This window comes from Meles meles, chromosome 1, assembly GCF_922984935.1.
Source record: "Meles meles chromosome 1, mMelMel3.1 paternal haplotype, whole genome shotgun sequence".
NCBI lineage: Eukaryota > Metazoa > Chordata > Mammalia > Carnivora > Mustelidae > Meles > Meles meles.
Genome location: NC_060066.1, coordinates 110,147,036 through 110,166,826, shown reverse-complemented (window position 1 = coordinate 110,166,826; position 19,791 = coordinate 110,147,036). Strand labels below are relative to the sequence as shown.

Here is a 19,791-nt window from a genome sequence, read left to right as displayed (position 1 = left end):
ACTTGCTGCTCAATACTTCTGCAGGGTAGCTCTCCGAGTGGGACCCCTGCTAAATCCTATGTTCTACATATGCTCCCTGAACAAGAGACTGAAAAGCCAGGGCAGGGCTCTCTTCCATCCCCTCCTGCATGCCCACGCCCATGCTCATGCACACACATACACGCTGTACGATCACTCCTGCCTAAGATCAAGGTTAGTGGATTAAGTCCTGCACATGAGATCTAAATTCTGTTGCTTTCTTTCTGAGGGTGCGGAACACCATTTTCAAGACTCACCCAGAGAGGCTGCATGCAGGAGGCAGTTTCCATCCCCAGTAGTTGCCAAAGGAAGCAGCCTCTGGCAGGTAGGGTCCACACTCACCCACCAGTTCAAACGCCCTACAGAAACAGGAGGAAAAGGAGAGGAGCAGATTATCCACAAAGCCCTTCCCACTTCCCTAGCTCTATAACAGACTCCAAACTTGCCTCCTCTAGGAAGCCAACCCAGAATACTGCTACTCCTTATATCTTCTTCACTTACACCTAGTCAATCAGAACCTGAAGATGATTGGTGAGATCAGCAGTTCTTACATGGGGACCCCTGATCTAACCAATATCCAAGGGGACATTTGACAATATCTAGAAATATGTTTGGTTGTCACAACTGGTGGGGGGATGCTACTGGCATCTAATGGGTAGAGGCCAGAGAGATTGCTAAACAAAATATAATGTACCAGGAAGCTCACACAACAAAGAATTATCTGGTCCTAAATGTCGACAGTGCTGAGACTAAGCAAGTCTGTGTTCGATGATGGGGCCCAGGTCATAGGCTGAAATCTGTGTTGGCCACCTGGTCTGTCTCTAACTCCTTCACTCTGCTCAGGAGACCAATAAACATCATAACAATGAAGCTCAGCACAAATCCATCATCAGTAAAAGAAAAACACCCAAAACATGTATTCACAGGGTCACGTAGGTATCATCTGCACATATGACAGCATGTCGGCTTGCATGTGGTAGGACTTTAAAGACATGTGCAACAAGATAGCACATGAAACACCTTAGAAAATGAGTCTCGATTCTGTACAGTCATCCCTCTTCCCATTATTCACATGAGGAAAATATTTTGTGAATCACACTTCAAAGTCTCCTTGAATTACTGAAAAGTCAACAGAAAGAAAAACTGGCCTATAATCTCACTAGCCAGGTAACTTGCTAACTTTTTTAAAAAGTATAGAGAGGCACACAGTTATATAGAAAGGTACAAAGGAAAAATGCAAGCTTCTTTCCCATGCCCCCACCTCCCAGCCCCCAGCCTTTCTTCTAAGAAGTTTAACACCTGATTAGCTTTTCCCAGAATTCAAGAAGCCTCCTCGCTCCACCATATTAACTAATTTTAATTTGAATTAATTTTAAATTAAATTAATTTAAATTAATTTTAAATTAAATTAATTTAAATTAATTTTAAATTAAATTAATTTGAATTAATTTTAAATTAATTTAAATTAAATTAATTTAATTTTAAATTAAATTAATTTTAATTAATTTTAAATTAATTTAACTAACTTTAATTTAAGACAAATATAACTGTAAAGGTAGATAAATCTTTGGGGAAAGCTCATGTAAACAAATGGGACCTTTAAATTAATCACCATTACGCATCATCTATAGTATTGGTTCTTTCTGGTCACAAGGGTGTTCCAGAGCCAATTATAATTTATTTGTATTTTTTTCCCCATGTATGGATTTTTAGGTATTGACTCCTGGCCCTTTCATGTGTATATCTGGTTTCCCTTCCATCAAATGGGAAATTTCCAGGGTAAAGTGTCTAATTTTATGTGATACGGTGAGTGCTGTGAAATGTGTAAGCCTCACAATTACAGACCTGTACCCCTGGGGCAAATAATACATTATATGTTAATAAAAATAATTTTTTTTAAAAAGTGTCCAATTTTTGTCCCCAAAAGAAGCACCTAGCTCAGTATATGTTGATCTGACCAACTCATGACTTTGCAGTCAGCTCCCAGACTTAAACTAGAAGCTACTGGTCAAGGCCAGCCCCTCCATGTGGCTGCCTACCAGTGCAGAGCAGAGGGAAGAGCCCATGAAAAGAAGCACTCACTGACCTGCCTGTTCCAAGGCAACCAGCATGGACTGTTCAATAAGGTCTCTCTCTATGAAGCTACGGAAGTCTTCGTTGTACACAGTGAGATCTGGAAGCTGGAAGGCACAGATGGGCATTTCCAGGGGGTGCTCACTGCTCCCCCCACCCCCACCATTGGAGGAGACATGGGACCGGGCCAGGGAAACAATGCTGGAGCTGGCGTGGGAGATGCCCCTAGACAGGCGTTTTTCTGCAATGAGAAACGGAGTTACCTTAGAACATACATAGCCCAGAGAACGTTCCACTCAGGTGGTGAAGATTACCCCTTGACAAGGCAGGGAAAAACTGTGAGTCGAACCAGTTACCAAACTTCCCAACCCTCTTTCTAAATCCAAATATAAGTGGGGAAATATGGAGAGTAGTATTTTTGCAGGCACTTATATTAGCACCAAATATACATTCCTCTTTCCACCCTTTTTAAAAAATTTGCCTGAACTTCTCCCCATGACTCTGTCTTCTTTCACTTCCATTTCCCAAGATAACAGGGACTCATTCATTTGGAAACTTGGTCACTGATAGGAAAAAGAGGGAATAAGGGAAATGGGGTTTCATTTTGCTAGACTGCATCAAATAATCACTCTGATAATTTTCAGTTTTGGAGAATATAGGAAAGACTTTCCATTATAGAAAATTAATGATAGAGGTGCCTGGGTGGCTTAGTCAGTTAAGCGTCTGCCTTTCACTCAGCTCATGATCCCAGAGTCCTAGGATTGAACCTTGCGTCAGGCTCCCTGCTCAGCAGGAAACCTGCTTCTCCCTCTGCCTCGGCCTCTTTCTCTCTCACGAATAAATAATCATGTGTGTAAGATAAATGTGTAAGATAAATCTTACACATCTGGAAACTTTCTTATCTACACTAATAGCATTTATTTACATTATTTACTACAACTTCTCTGGATTCATATTTGTCAGAAATGTATAAGTACAGTCATTCTCAATATACTAGAGAAAGACAGTAATGTATACGGTGCCCCAAATTATTATTTTTTAAGATTTTATTTGTCAGAGAGAGAGAGAGCACAAGCAGGGGGAGTGGCAGGCAGAGAGAGAAGCAGGCTCTTCACTGAGCAAGAAGCCTGTATCCTGGATCCAGGACTCAGTCCTAGATGCAGGACTTGATCCCCGGACCCCAGGATCCTGACCTGAGCCAAAGAGACGCCCAACCAATTCAGCCACCTAGGCATCCTTATTTCATTTGTTTTGATTACATAGCACTTATAATTCCCCATGAGATAGTCTGTGATCATAATTTGCCCAGTGTCATATTACAATCCATTTGCATGACTTGAATTTATATATAAAGATTATCGAAAGCTAAAAATTGTGTTGGGAAGTAGTTCTTAATCCAGTACTTGCCAGACATGGCATACAAAGTAAGTCAAGAGTTGTCTAAAGTTATTTTATAGTGATGTTATTTTTTAAATTATTTTTTCAGGTATTTAAAAAAGTATCATAAGCCCATGGTAAAAAAGCAAAACACTACCAAAAGATACAAAGTATTACAAAGAAATCTCCCCTTTATTCAAAATTTCTGATTCCTTCCCCAGAGGCAACCTTTTGGATCCTTCTAGAATTTTTTATACACATAGAAACACACACAGCTTTGGGCGCCCAGATGGCTCAGTCAGTTAAGCGATGGACTCTTGGTTTCAGCTCAAGTTGTGATCTCAAAGTCATGAGATAGAGCCCTGCATCCGGCTCTGAGCTTGGAGTGACGTCTACTTGGGACTCTCTCTCCCTCTCCCTCTGCCCCTCCCCCTGTGTGCGCCCTCTCTCTCTCTTGCTCTCTAAAATAAATAAATAAATCTTTTTTAAAAAGCCCACATAGCTAAAAAAAAAATAATAAAAAAATAAAAATAAAAATAAAAAAAAATTTAAAAATTAAAAAATAAAAAAATAAAATAAAAAACCCACATAGCTTTTAAAATCATTTTTAAAAACATAAATAAGAACATACTATATAAACTGTACTGCATCTTACCCTTCTCAATAGATTTTAGAAACTTTAATAACAGCACATCCGGTTCTACCTAATTCTTTCCAGTAGCTACAGAGTACTCTGCAACATAAACGATTTTATTTAACTACTCCTCTACTAATGGACATGAAATATTGTTTTCAAGCTTTAACTTTCAAGCTTTATGCTGCATATGTGTATGTGCCCACTGAGGTCTATTTATTTAAAGAGGAGATATATATATATATATATATATATATATATATATATATATATATATATCTCCATGTGCACATACACATATATGATTAATTCCTAGAAATCAAATTGCTAAGTCAAAGTATACATGCATTTCAAAATTTTGATACATACTGACAAATATTAACCTCAGAGGTAGATGGCGTGATCCTCTGAATTCTACATTCATGTACTTTTTCTCAACAACTAGATTGTTCTCCTTCATCCATTTCCCTCCCAGTATGTGAAAAAGGCCTTCACACAGGGAAATACTCAAGATGCGGTGGGACAGTGCGGGGCTCCTGCACTGAAACAGACTGAGGCCACCTCTGAACAGTTTGTCAGGAGAGCAGGGAGAGGAATAGGAGCGTCTCCAAAGGATGGCTCCATTTAGCAGTCCCCTCACTTCCTTTCTACTCCCGCCTACAGAACAGCCCTCAATTAACCCAGTACCTTGAACGATGTCATCCTGCCGCTGCAGGGTAGGTCGGGGAGGGCGGGCAGACTCTCTATCCAAAAACCCTTTCTCAGGGGTCCTGGAACCACCACTCCCTTCACTAAAGAGTGGGGGCAGGTTCCCAGCATGGACTTGACGAAGCTGTTCAAAATCACTGAGGGCAGCACTCACGTCCCAATTCTTCCCTGGAAGGAGACAAAGCAAAAAGTCAAATGGGTACTCAGAGTACAGGGAAACTGGGAAAAGACATAGAACAATCACTTGAACCACGCTCTCAAAACTAACAAGCAAAATTCATGCGCATTTCCACCATTCTCCTATTCCTAATTTTCTTCATTAATACTTCAGTCTGCAATACCACAATTTCTTTATTTACTTGTTGTCCTTCCTAAGTTGGTTCTGTGAGCATTGAAAATTTGTGTCTCTGATCTGAAAGGGCCCACAGAGGCCACAGATAAAACAGAGGAAGTCTAAAGAAGTAGTGACTTGCCCAAATGCACAGCTAGCTTGCACCAAGGAGAAGTGTGACTAAAGCCCAGGTCTCTCGATTCTGAGATCCAGAGAGTTCTTAGCCTAGACATGCATGCACTATAATGTCCTAAACCACACAGAACTGTATACAAAGATATAAGTACATGCATTTTTCTAAAGACAAAGAGCTGACAGCTGTCATCAGATTACCAAAAGGAACTGTTAACTGCCCCCAAATTGGAAGAATCACTACTCTACTGAAGAGAAGACCCTAAATGCCATACTGGATTTTTCTATTGCTTTCTCCAGTTACATTATTCAGTAAATAATATATTATATGATTGTTCACATTTCTTTCTATTCTATTCCACCTGCTACCCCCTCAATTCAATTCCTATCATCCATTGTTCAACCTCTGATCCACGCTAAAGTATCCCATGAGATTAATCTTTCCAAAGCACAGTTCTGTTCCATTTCAGTTCTGTTCTGTTCATTTTAGTTCCAGAATCAAAACTGCTAACTGCCTGCCATTGCCTACAGAGTAAATTCTAGGCTCTTGTGTCTGACATTCAAGGCTTTCTATGACCTGGCCTACTTCTCCAGCCTTTTCTCTGTGCTTCAATTTCCCTGGCTATGAAAGTGGAGATGATTCCATGTAGGACTGTTATGAAGATAAATGAATTAAAAGCACTGATACACAGAAAGTGGTTTTTTGTTTTTTGTTTTTAAGATTTTATTTATTTATTTGACAGAGATCACAAGTAGACAGAGAGACAGACAGAGAGAGAGAAGGAAGCAGGCTCCCTGCGGAGCAGAGAGCCTGATGTGGGGCTTGATTCCAGGATTCTGGGATCATGACCTGAGCCAAAGGCAGAGGTTTTAACCCACTGAGCCACCCGGCACCCCCACATAAAGTTTTATAGATGTCTTTATTGCTGTTGCTGTGATATCTTATTATTACTCTGATTTTCCAGTTAAGCTATATGAATCATTAATACCTGATGAACTTACTTCTGAGCCATTACATCCACCACTTGTTCCAACTCCCTTTGCTCACACCACTTCAGTGGTTCTGGCCTCTTTACTGTTCCTACAAACATGCTAAGACTGGTCCCACCTATGGCCTTTCCAACAATCTCCCGGCTGCCTGGAAGGCTCTCTTCCCAATTTATCTACACAGACAATCCCTCATCTCTTTCAGATGTTTGTTCAAATGTCACATTCTTAACAAGGCCTGCCTTAACTACCCAAATAAAAATTATAACCTGCCTCATCATTTCCCATAGCACTTCACACCTTAACATACACTTTACACTGATTTGGTTATCATGTTTATTATTTATTGACTGTTTTTCCTGCTAGAACATAAGGGCTGGGATTTTTGTTTTGTTCAGCACCTAGAACTTGGCACACAGTAGGTACTCAATACATATTTGTTGAAAAATGAAGGACTTTTGTCCTGACTCAACAAATAAATGAATGAATGTTTACCACACAGTTGGAAATATAGAACATGTATTGAACACTGGCTCTGTATTTGCAGTTGTGTGGTAAACTCCTTAAAATCAGCTTCTAACAGCCAATTTGTCCAAAACTGAATGTCCATCATTCTCCTTCCTAGTATTTGCTTCGTCTTCTCTTTCTCTATTCCTCAAATTGGTAATGGTATCACAAGCCCTCCAGGCCAGAAAATTCCATCAGAAAATTCAGCTCCTCACTACTCAGACCCAACTACTTCTCTGCCCTCACTATCTAGTCAATGTTTGCACTCATGAAACATCTCTCAAATCTGTTCTTTCTTGTCCATTTTTATTGTTACTGTGCCCATGCAGGCCCTCAAGATTGTTCCCTGGTCTTTGGGAGAGGTTCGGCTAGTCTCTCTTCCCCTAGCCTGTCCCATCTAGAATTCGTTCTTTACACCATGAACCAAAGTTAACTTTTAAAGAAAAAAGCAAGAGATAAAGACAGAAGCAGGGAGAAAATGAAGATCAGGCCCTTTGATTTCCCTTCTAAGTTCTACCTTAAATCCATCCACTTTTCTCTCTTCTGACACTACAGTAGTTCAGGCCAGCAACATCTCTCACCTCAACTGTGGCAACAGTCTTAACTGGGTTGATCACTTCTCTGGCCACAATCCAATTTGTTTCATATCCTTCAACCAAAATTCAAATCCCATCACATCACTCCCCTGATTACAACCCTTCCCCAGCTTCCGACTAAACACAGAATGACATTTAAACTCCTTACCACAATCTACAAAGGGCCCCAAATTCTGCTTCCTGCCTTTTCTACTCATTTCCTACCACTCTTGCCTCACTCTTCCTACCCAGTGCCAAACTCTTTCGCCTTAGGTCCTTGTGTAAGCTTCTGTATCAACACTCTCTTCTCTATCCCTTTAGTCTTGCTACTCCCACCCACCCTTCTGGGTATAGCTCAAATGTCATTTCCTTAGAAAGGCCTTTCTGCACCCTGTATCTAAATTAGGTTTCTCTCTTACACTCATATAGTACCCTCAACCTTTCCTTCATAGCACAGAAGTGTATGCACATGTGTGTGTGAGAGAAAGAGATTACACAAATATTAACTGCAACATAATTGTTAAGAGCCAGCCTCTGAAATCAGATTGCCTGAGCTCAAATCCCATTTAACTTCTCTGAACCTCAATTTTTAAAACTGTAAAAGTGGGATAATAAAACTTATATTGTAGAGTGACTGTAAGAATAAAATAATATATCTCAAGTACTTCACACATATAGCATTCAACACATGTTACAAGAGGAAGAGGACGCATTTGAGCTGAATCCTGAAGGATGAGGAGAATTTCAGGAGAATAATGAAGGAAGGAACACTGCAGACTTAGAAAACAACTTAACGTGACCAGGGAAAGGTGACAGGTTGGGCCAGGCTGAAGCATAAGGAGGAGAAGGTAACAGGAAATAAAACCAAAAATGTCAGTCAAGGGCAGAGTCATACTGAATTAGCAAACTGGAGTCTAAACCCAGATCTTCCATTTTCTTCAGGCTTAGCGATCTGTGTCATTATATATTTCCATCCTCGAAAAACATCTGTTAATTATGACTCCAAACAAAGAATTCTACTGACCTGATTCCAAGCCTTAAAGACCTTAAAATCAGAACGTTCACACTTATGCGTACAAACAGATTTAAGTAAACAAAGGTAGCAAAATAAAAACATTAACTTAATTCACTCTGCAAGAGTCACCTATACAAATTAGGGAAGGAAAGAAACAAAGCCACGAATGATCCTAAAGTCATTTATATATAAAGAAAAAGACTTACAGATACAGAATTGTACTTTTAGTGGATTAATATAAAATTTCACTTGCATTACCTGAGCATACATTCACAGTGGAGAAAGCTACACCAAAAATTCAAGGTGAAAGGGGATTTTTGCATTTTAAAATTATGGTGAGTCACACATAGGTGGATTATTAGAAGCAACTTAAATGTAAGGCCTGCCACACACAAAGTATCTTTCTGATCGCTTTAAATGTTCCAAGTCATCCTAACAATAAACACTGCATTTTACTTTCTCTCTTCTCATCTTTCCCCTCGTGACTCCTTACCTTCCAGGAGATCTCGGGCCAGCCCAGGCTCTGCGCCTGTGGAACGGACAAAATCTGACAGGACAGCATCCATGTCCAGGGTCATGTGATCATTAAGTACTTTCAGGCAGCTGAAGTAGGGTGGACATAGATCAAAATTCAGCCCTCCACCTGAGGAGGAAATAAACACATAAGGCTCAAATTACACTGAAATAGTATGATCATAGCCCAATTTCAGCAGCTTCCTTACCAAATGGAGAAACGATCCTGGCTCATTCATTTCAGCTGAATTTATTATGAAGAGCAACATTTAGTTTCCTAATTCCTCATTAATTTCTTTTTTTAAAAAAAAGATTTTATTTATTTATTTGACAGACAGAGATCACAAGTAGGCAGAGAGGCAGGCAGAAAGGGGGAAGCAGGCTCCCTGCTAAGCAGAGAGTCCGATGCGGGGGCTCTACCCCAGGACCCTGGGATCACGACCTGAGCAGAAGGCAGAGGCTTTAACCCACTGGGTCTCCCAGGCACCCCCCTCATTAATTTCTTAACTACTAAATTATCACAGACCTAATGACATTCTGAGTATAATGCTTTTCTTCTACCTCTCTAGAGTATTCTGTTTCCATCCATCGGTTTGCTTATCTAAGCTAATGGAAGAAAGCAGCAGACTACCACCCTGAAGAACTCCCCACCTTGTTTATTTCCTTGCCGGCACTTGATTTAACCTGAAATTATTTTAATAGGTTGCGTCTAGGCTCCCCCCCCCCATACGTCAGTTTCTTGAAAGTTCAATGCTTGTGTGTCTTGTTCATTACTGTGCCCTCAGCATTTAACACTTGGCACAGTGCGTGGCATAAAGGCCCTCAGTAAATATGTGCTGAATGAATGGATAAATGAACAAATGAATACAATACACTGAAAAACTTTAGAGTTGACTAGTGTTCTGAGGCTAGCTGAGGACATGGAAGGAGCAGGCTGATTAAGCTTAAACTATTCAAAATAAAATAAGCTTTTACAAAGCAGAGTGGAGATCTCAAAGGTACACGAAAGTTAATTTTTGCCCACTAATTTCATGAACCCAGGAAATATGCCTTTCTCCACTGCGGACAAGTGAGCCAAGTAAGTTCACCTGAAAAAGATCTCTTCTTTCAGACTTGACTTTGGCAGAAACTCTGTCCCTGACCTGATAGCCTGGCACCAATCCACATTCCTCTAAAGTTAGCAGTCCCAGCTGAGAAAGCAGTAACAGAATAAAGAACAATCTCTGACCAATTCTACCACATTAGACGGGTTCTCTGGAAAAGAGGGCTTGATCCTAAAGCAATCGTAACATACCTGCCCCACCACAATCACCAATCCCTCGCACTTTATTTTTTTTTTAAGATTTTATTTATTTATTTGACAGACAGAGATCACAAGTGGGCAGAGAGGCAGGCAGAGAGAGGAGAAGGAAGCAGGCTCCCTGCTGAGCAGAAAGCCCGATGTGGGGCTCGATCCCAGGACTCTGGGATCATGACCTGAGCTGAAGGCAGAGGCTTTAACCCACTGAGCCACCCAGGCGCCCCTCCCTCGCCTTTTAGAGAAGACCAAAAGTAGAATTCTCAAAGGTAAAAGGTGACTCATGTGACTCTGCAGAAACAGCTCCTCCTAAACAACCTAAAGTCTAAGGGTGACTCAGATCCCTTTTCTTCAGACCTCCTCCAATCCCACGACACAGCTTGTTTGGTGGTATGATCAGATCCTGATTTTCTGCATTCCTTAGAAATATTAAGCAAATAAAGAGCAATGATTTGTGGGTCATAAAACCAGGAAGTCACTAATCTGAGTGCAGGGACGTATTTTAGTCATATCTGTAGCCCCAACACCTAGCACCTAGCACCTAGCACAGCACCTACCACAGTCAATAAATGCCTGATGAGTAAATGATTAAAGACTAAGTGAACCTCCACACCAGCCACCACCAATCCATTTTCGGCTTAACTTAGCAGATGAGAAATTCCAGGGTCCTTCGGACTTCCTATTACCCCTCAATTTCTAAGAGTCTGCCATAGTCCCAATCCATTTCTCCAAGTTTCAGAAACTCTTTTCTTTTCTTTTTTTTTTTTAAGATTTTATTTATTTATTTGACAGACAGAGATCACAACAAGTAGGCACAGAGGCAGGCAGAGAAAGAGAGGAGGAAGCAGGCTCCCCGCCCAGCAGAAAGTCCAATGCGGAGCTCGATCCCAGGACCCTGGGATCATAACCTGAGCCGAAGGCAGAGGCCTCAACCCACTAAGCCACCCAGGTACCCCCAGAAACTCTCTTTTCTGAAGAGACATCCATACTGTCACTAGTTCCACCATCCCTGTATCGTAAGATTTTTACCTACACCTATATATATTAGCTGGATGGCTTTGGTCCAATTACTTACAGGGTTTCAGGTGCCTCTTGTTTATCCTAGACTTGTATTTGATGACCTCTCAGATCTTCCCAGGTTTAAAAAATGAACTTCTCCAGTTCACTATAGCCTCATAAACCATGATCCTGACATTCTCTTTTAGTCTGTGTATTATCGATATCTAGTTTCCTTCCATTTCAATATCCCAATTGTCAGAAAATGCTGCCAATACATAAGGAACTTTTGGCCTAACAACCTCAAATTCAAAATATCAAGTTATAAAATAAACTAGTTCCTTACATTTTTTTACTTAAGAATTAAATTCCTACTATGCAGCCATCAAAAGAAATGAAATCTTGCCATTTGCGATGACGTGGATGGAACTAGAGTGTATCATGCTTAGTGAAATAAGTCAATCAGAGAAAGACAACTATCATATGATCTCTCTGATGAGGAAGTGGAGATGCAACATGGGGGGTTTGGGGGGTAGGAAAAGAATAAATGAAACAAGATGGGATCCGGGAGGGAGACAAACCGTAAGTGACTCTTAATCTCACAAAACAAACTGAGGGTTGCTGGGGGGAGGAGGGGTCAGAAGAGGGGGGTGGGGTTATGGGCATTGGGGAGGGTATGTGCTATGGTGAGTGCTGTGAAGTGTGTAAACCTGGTGATTCACAGACCTGTACCCCTGGGGATAAAAATACATTATATGTTTATAAAAATTTAAAAAATTAAAAAATTAAAAAAAAAGAATTAAATTCCCTCAGAATTCACAAATGAATGAGTAGTTTCTCCCTCCCCTAATACAAGCAAGAACTTCTTCTCCAAGCCCATTTCGGTCACTGTCTTAGAGGTCACAGGAGATGGCTGCAGCCCAAATAACTTAAACACATGACTAATCCAAGACCAAGAGCATAGCTTCAAAATGAATTTCAAACTTCTCTCTTTAAAAAAAAAATATTCAAGGGGCGCCTGGGTGGCTCAGTGGGTTGAGCCTCTGCCTTTGGCTCAGGTCATGATCCCAGGGTCCTGGGATCGAGCCCCACATCTGGCTCTCTGCTCAGCAGGGAGCCTGCTTCCCCCTCTCTCTCTGCCTGCTGCTCTGCCTACTTGTGATCTCTCTCTCTCTGTGTTAAATAAATAAATAAAAATCTTTAAAAAAAAATATTCAAAGGAACTCAGTAAAGCCACTTTAATAACTTTCTGAAAGACTGTGAGAAGTATACAGTAAGCAGACAAATAGCAATCAGCAAAAAGATGCTCAGCAGAAGAGAGAAGAGTTTATTAAGCCATGGGCATGTAGGCAATTTCCCAGCCAGACACAGGCCAATAAAAAAATCATCAACGTCACGGCATCACAAACCTCATTTGCCAATACAGTAGGTCTTTCTTTTCAAAAAATTATTTTTGAGAAGTAATTCAGAGATCCAAAACTATCTAGAATGACTTGCCAAAAAATTCAAAGCACTAAACCAAACTTCTTGGCAGCACATTCATTCTTCTATCTGATACCTCCAGGTGCAGGCCACAGACTCCACCCGAACCCCACCCAGCAGGTGAGGACAGTAGCTTCTGTTACATCACCACCAACACTTGGCTTGCGCTTCTCAAAATCCAAACGGGAAATAGCCACAACATGGACTAAAACACACAGTCCTAGGCTCTGTCTCAGCACACAGGAAGAAAAAAAAGAAAATACTGGCTTTTAAACTTTCAAACAAAACAGAGGAGACCCTCAAACATCTGTTGATTGAATGGTGTTTAGACAAATATCAACTGGGGGCAAAACCCTCCAGTCCTCCAAATGGATGAGACATTAGTGATTACTTAATCCAATGTCTGCCCCCCATGCAGAAATCCTTCTTTTACATCTCTGACAGAGAAATCACCCAGTCTTCACATAGATACAAGCCTTGATGGAGGACTCATTCCTTTGCCACCATGTCCATCTTACTTTGAACAGACCTAATCGTTACAAAATACTTTTCTAAATTAAATCACCAACCCACCTCCCCAACCACCCCCCAGTAACTTCCACATAATGGCCTGTGTTCTCTTCTCCAGAACAATAAAACCACACCCAAGAATGATGGTATTTGCATAGACAAAAATTAGAGAAAGCATTTCTTCACATAAAAATGTGTTAACAGAGAAACAAATAAGGCTTGAAAAGTCAGATGCGTTATCCAAAGTCTGAACCCAGATATTTTGGACACATGCTCTACTATACCACACTGCCTCCAAAGGCACTAGGGCATTACTGAACCCCAAAACAGGACTGATTCTTACCCACTGAATTCTTTCACATAGGAAAGGGCTGTGCCTATCTCTTATATGTATTAAAGACTTAGACGCCTGCCTTATATTGCCCTCATTTTAAATCCCACCATTTTCCTCAGCAATTTCAACACCCACCTACACCATCCATCCAATGTTTCTGCTGTAAGAGTTTCATAATTTCATCAAATGCAGAGACCTTCACCTCCACTCCAGCACCTCAGTCTTGGACTCTGCCATCTCCTAAAACTACTACACCTCTGTATTTTCAACATCCAAAATTTTACTTTGGGTATAGTCTCATCTTCCTTCCAGCTTTCCCTCTCTAGTACTAAACCTGCTATCTTAACTCAATATATCCTCACCTCAGACCAAGTCATCCAATTCCTTAAATACCTTGTTCACAATTCAACAAAAATCACAGTGTGCCTACTAGTGTTAGGTGCACTATGACCAGGGCTAGAAACAAAACAATGAACTAGACAGATACAATCTTTATCCTCACAAATATTCCAGTCTGGAGAAAAAAAAAATTCACAGAAAATTATAATAAAGAAATGCTGGAGAGGTGGGTGTGATCTCCTACAGGGAGTCAGAAAAAGCTTTCCCAAGGAAGTGATATTACATGTAGGGACCAAAGAATGAGTAGGAATTGGAGGGACAAACTGGGAAAGAAAGAATCCTCCAAGCAGAGGAAACATGTATCAATGTTCTATGGCAGGAAGAAACACAGAGGTGAGAATGGTACAAAATGAGGATTAAGGGGGGGCCTGATGGACCCTACTAAACATGGGGATTTTATCCTAAAGGTAATGAAAAGCCATTGATGTAAGTCACTGTTGTAAGCAGGGGCAGGACATGATCAGACATGAAATATTAAAAGATCCCCCTGGTTGTAGTGAGAAGAGTGTGGAAGGAACACAAGTGGAAATTACTGCAATGACATGATGGTGAGCTAGACTAGGGGACACAATGGTGAGCTGGAAAGCAATGACGACTAAGGGGAAAAAAGTGGATTAAATGCCACTTTGTCCCTTCTTGCCTAACTGACTGCAAGCCTGCTGACTGGTCACTTATTTTCCAGTAAGAAACTAGTTCCACTATTCTATTTCATCTGCCCAACCTGATGGCTCCCACATTCAACTTCTCTGCTACTACCTGGGCCTACTGAGCAAGATAAGATCAAATAATCATGCAGAGGAACCCAACTACAAATAAACGGCAGTCGGTCTCATTACTTTCCTTGGAACACTGCTGCCTTCTGCTTGACTTGGGGACAAGTCAACCAATCTTCTCAGCTACTATGCCACACCTCCAGTATTCTCCTACCCAATCCTTATCACTCCCTAACTCCTGACACATGACATTGCCTTCAACTTCATAGAAAAATATATGGAACAAAGCAAGAGGAGTTCCTTTAGGTTTACTTCCCTGTTCCTAGCTGCCAGCTGTTCTTCTCCTCTACCCTGTAAAACTCCCTAAAATCAACATTCACATGTTACTTTCTCACCTAGATGCAGTGCTCATCCTACCAAAATGGGCTTCCATTGAAGAAGAATGGCACTGACTTACAATAAGATCCCAATTATCCTTACTGCTTATCTAAAATGATCTCTCTGTAGCACGTGATACTTATCACTCTTCCTGCCTCTCTGGCTCCGTGTCTTGGTCACCTTTGCGGACTCCTCTTCCTAACCAAGGGTTAGTGCACTGAAGGTTCTACCTCAGGCCTTTCATCTTCTTAATTTGTATCATCTCCTTGAGAATTTCATTCATGCACCTAAACACCAAATGCTGATGACTTCAAAATATATTCACAGCCCCAAACTCTCCAGCTCACCTAGGAATCCCATATGCACTTCAAACTCAGCATATTAAAAGCATGAGCTCATTCTCCCATCTCTGCCTTTCCCCCTTTCAAACTACCCCTCTTCCAGTGTTGCCTGTTCTAGCAAAAGGTACCATCATCCACCCTATCAGCCAAGTCATAAAAGCCGGGGAGCCACCCTGGAATTCTCTTTTACCTTATCCTCATTCACAAACAGTCCTTTATGAAGGACTACTCATTTCACCTTTAAAATTTCTCAAATCCATCCCACACTCTTCATAAGCTACAACTATTTTATTCTCTCAGGTTTTCATAACCTGGACTCCAGGAAATAGCTTCCTAATTTCTCCCTCTTCCTCTCTCCAGCTACTGGATGCTTGTGGAGGCTGATCAATCTAAAATGCAAATAGGTCTTATAGCTCCCTGCTCTAAATTCTTCAAATGACTAAAGCATTAGATCCCTTCACAATCTGGCTCTGCCTAACTCTCCAGCCTCATTCACCTGCCACCATTCCCCCTTCAGTCCTGGTAATTCCCCAGGTACACCATGTGCTCACATTTCAGTTCCTTTGCCCATGTTGTTCCCGCTGCTGGAATGACTTGTGGTCTAGCAAGTGAATTCTTACCTCTTCTATGAGACTACCTTGAGTACCACCTCATTTGCAAAACTTTCTCTAGGTTCCCAACTTAAATTGCTCTCTTCCTCCTTGCTGCTGTGACTGCTACTACACCTCTGTGATTTTATTTACACACCACAGAGTACTTGTGTTTATTTATACGTTTGTCTCTCCCACTAAACCATGAGCAATTTGAGGGCAGGAATCTTGTCTTGTTCATCCTGTATCCCTAAAACTCAAGCACCACTCAGTTTTTGTTCAGATAAACTGAACTGTATTTGCACAGCACCCCACCATGCACACACACGTGCACGCACGCACACACACACACACACACCCCAGTATCAATGATAATCAGATAATCAGTGTTGTAAACAGGCAGGTCTCAAACAGTGGCTCATCTCAAAGACATTCGCTTAAGATTGTTATATGATATTATTTGCAACAAGTTTCTTTTCCTAAACATTAATTCAGACTAACATTACAATCAATCTGCATGCTCTGCGTGCCCAACTATTTAGTTAACGGAGAAAAATGACCTGAAATTAAATACTGATTATGGATAACTATTATAATAGTTAAAATGCCTGAGAAACTAGTGACCCTACATTTTCTCATTTCCTACATCCCCAAGCGTCCACATTCTCACACTATACCCTCTCCCAGTCCCAGTGATGCACTACAGCTGTGTCTGAGTCCCCTCCAACTCCTCCCAAAACTCACTGGAAGATCACAACATTCAAGACTGTCAAGAATTTTCAAAGGTCAGAGACTCCTCCATGTCTATGATGTCAGTCCCAAGGAATCCAGACAGGGAGAAAGAGGAGGGACAAAACCCTTAGAAATTTCACACAATTCCTGATTAGGTGGGAGGGAAAAATGAAAGACTCTCTTGGCAAATTGTTCTTAATTAAAATGGGTCCTTACAAGTGAAAGAAACAAAATATAACCTTCTTTTTAAAAAGAGAGAGAGGGGCACCTGGGTGGCTCAGGGGGTTAAAGCCTTTGCCTTTGGCTCAGGTCATGATCCCAGGGTTCTGGGATCAAGCCCCACATCAGGTTCTCTGTTCAGTGGGGAGCCTGCTTCCTCCTCTCTCTCTGCCTGCTTCTCTGCCTACTTGTGATCTCTGTCTGTCAAATAAATAGATAAAAAATAATAATAAAAAAAAAATAAAAATAAATTAAAAAAGAGAGAGAATATGACCAAATTCCATACCAAAGAGACCTATGCAGACCTATGTTTCAACAGAGAGACAGAAAGATGGGTCTAAAAGGAAAAAAAGAAGTGACGGGAAGTAATATGTGTTAAAGCTTCAGACATTATTTTAACTTCCAAGTAACTTCCAAGTTAACATCATTTTAACTTCCAAGTAACTCTAAGAGATTTGTTTGTATCATTAACCCTACCTCACAGATGAGATTGCTAAAGCCCACAAAGGTTAAGTAATCCATCCGAGACTACAAATGGAAAAAGCTGCAGAGCCAGGATTTTCATGAACCCAGCCTACTGGACTCCAGAGGCCAGACCCTTGCACCACAGCAACCCTAGTCCAGGGAGGCGAATGGCAAAAAATGTGCCGTCCACCCATGTGCCAGTCTACCCTCCCAACTGCAACTGCTTTCAACACAGAGACAGAGAGACAGTGAGACAGAGAGAACTGGCTCTGGATTTGGACAGATTTAGGTTCAAATACCAGTCTACCTACTAAGGGCTGAACTATGGATAAATAATATAACCACTTGGTGCCTCCATTTTCTTCATGTATCAAATGGAGAAAATATCTACATTTCAGACGTTCTGTTAGCATTAACTAACCGAAGATACATTAGGACAGTGCCTGGCACAAAGTAAATCCTCAAAAAAGGTCAATTGCCTTCCTTCTGCCTAACTCCCTCGATATATTCCACCTCGCTCTACTAGTACCCGGTACAGCCCCTGTACCTTTCCTCCCCAAGCACCCTCTACTCATCCCCAACAAACCCTCCGGGCCCATTTGCAAAGGCAAAAACAGCCATTGCAAAGGCACCATCAACACATGCACACAGGACCCAGTCAATCATTTCCATTCCAGTGTCTTTCAAATTTGTTAAGGCTCCAAGAAAATGTTGCCAAAGGACTTCTTGGGCTGTACCTTCTACCAGATGGTCCCTCAAAAATAAGAGCAAAAGAAAACTGTCTGTCCTCTCCTCGATGTACAGACACAGCTTAATAGCTTATTCATTCCCAAATTTCCAGGAACAGCAAACTGACACATATTTACTGAAATTCTAATGTCTTAATCTACCAACCCTACCTCCCCACGTTTATCCCTTACTACACTACGCATTCCAGATTCAAAGATTTTATAATATTCTCTTAATCTCATGCATGTTGTCTGTTTCTTGGGAAAAAATGTTCACATCTTCTCCTACATACCCTGCACAATTTCTGGGTTGTTTTCTACCTCCACGACACTATTTACTCAAGGAAGAGCCACTTACCCTCCCTAAATCAATCTTAAGAGAAAAAACTGAACCCAAAAAACTCAATATATAATTTACCATTCCAAAACAATTTATTAGCTTACTATATGCTACTGTGGATACATCCCAGTAAGGACTCAAGAACTGGCTTCGTGGTTTTATAACTACCACTAGGTATGTGTATGTGTCAGAACAAGATTTAACTATTTTTTTTAAGAATTTCCAGTTTGTTTTTTTTAATCAGGCCTACCAATAGCAAAATGAATCTCTAACAGACAAATCCATTAACAGCCAAATGCTGATATAAAGATCAGGGAGAAGCTCACAGAGAACTCCTTATGAACTGGCATTTGTCTTCTCAGCACTACTGACAAAACGCTCCTTGGATTACAATTACTTGGGCAATTTAATAATTCGGAAGATGTGTACAACAAAAGTGACCTTTAGAAAAATAAGGGTAGAGAGAGTCAGAGAGAAAGTCTATTATTATAAAATTGGCACAACAACAGTAACTTGAATAGAAACCAAAATCATGTTAATGTTTATTTTTTTAGATCCAGACCAGTATTTCCATTTGCCACATATAACGAATTTTTTCTCTTTCACTGAGGGTCAAAGATAGTTCAAGGTTTGAGTCTTAGTACACTCAACTTTTAAAAGAACAGTCTGTAAAAATAAAAGTTCTACTTAAGCCCTTACAAAGATTCTGATTACTAAACTTTTGACATGAGAGAAAAAAATAAATACTACAAATCAACAGAGGCTAGTCTAATAGTAAAACACATTCTTTCTCTGAATCAACCGACATTCCCTAGTTGAAGACAATCTTCTCTCCCCTTCTTGATTCTTAAATACTTGTCATTTCAATGTCAATTAGAGAACTTCTACTCAAGGAAATAGCAGAAGGGAAAAAAAATTCTAATTATGAACTATCTACAATTAGTTATCCATAGGAAATTAATTCATTGTGTAAAGTCCTTCTGGTAAATTAACTTCCTTCAGTACACAACTACTAATCTTTAAGAGCCCCAAACAATTAGAAAAAGAAATTTGTCTTTTGTAAAATTATGTAACTCCTTTCAAAGAAAGCTATCTTTTATTACTATTACTAGGTTTAAAATTCCCCATCTGCAAGTTTCCTAGTTACATCTATCCTGGCCATATCTAGATCTTGTTTGAACTCCTCTAGGCCCCGTATGTGCAACATTCACTTCCTGTTATCATATACTGCCTTGTAATTTAGTTGGCCTTCCTGATACTAGCATCTTATCTTTCCAATCTGACTATCCATCATTCAATCAAAATTTACCCAATATCAAAATTTACTGGGTCCACCATGTACCAGGCACTGCCCTAGGTCCTTAGAGATACAAATGAAGAGAAGACAACAGTCCTAC

The 19,791-nt window shown here is 40.5% G+C and overlaps 1 protein-coding gene across 2 annotated transcripts in view; it reads right to left on the bottom strand.

The window, feature by feature from the left end:
• Positions 1–19,791, bottom strand: part of OTUD7B (OTU deubiquitinase 7B) — a 56,554-nt gene that overhangs the window by 15,176 nt on the left and 21,587 nt on the right. For both annotated transcript variants that reach the window (XM_046012366.1, XM_046012360.1), the window contains exons 2-5: positions 8,851–9,000; positions 4,790–4,978; positions 2,105–2,332; positions 276–377 (exon numbers count right to left, since the gene is read on the bottom strand). In XM_046012366.1, the coding sequence (XP_045868322.1) occupies positions 276–377; positions 2,105–2,332; positions 4,790–4,978; positions 8,851–8,935 (604 nt within the window). In that variant the 5' untranslated portion in view covers positions 8,936–9,000. The remainder of the gene's footprint in view (positions 1–275; positions 378–2,104; positions 2,333–4,789; positions 4,979–8,850; positions 9,001–19,791) is intronic.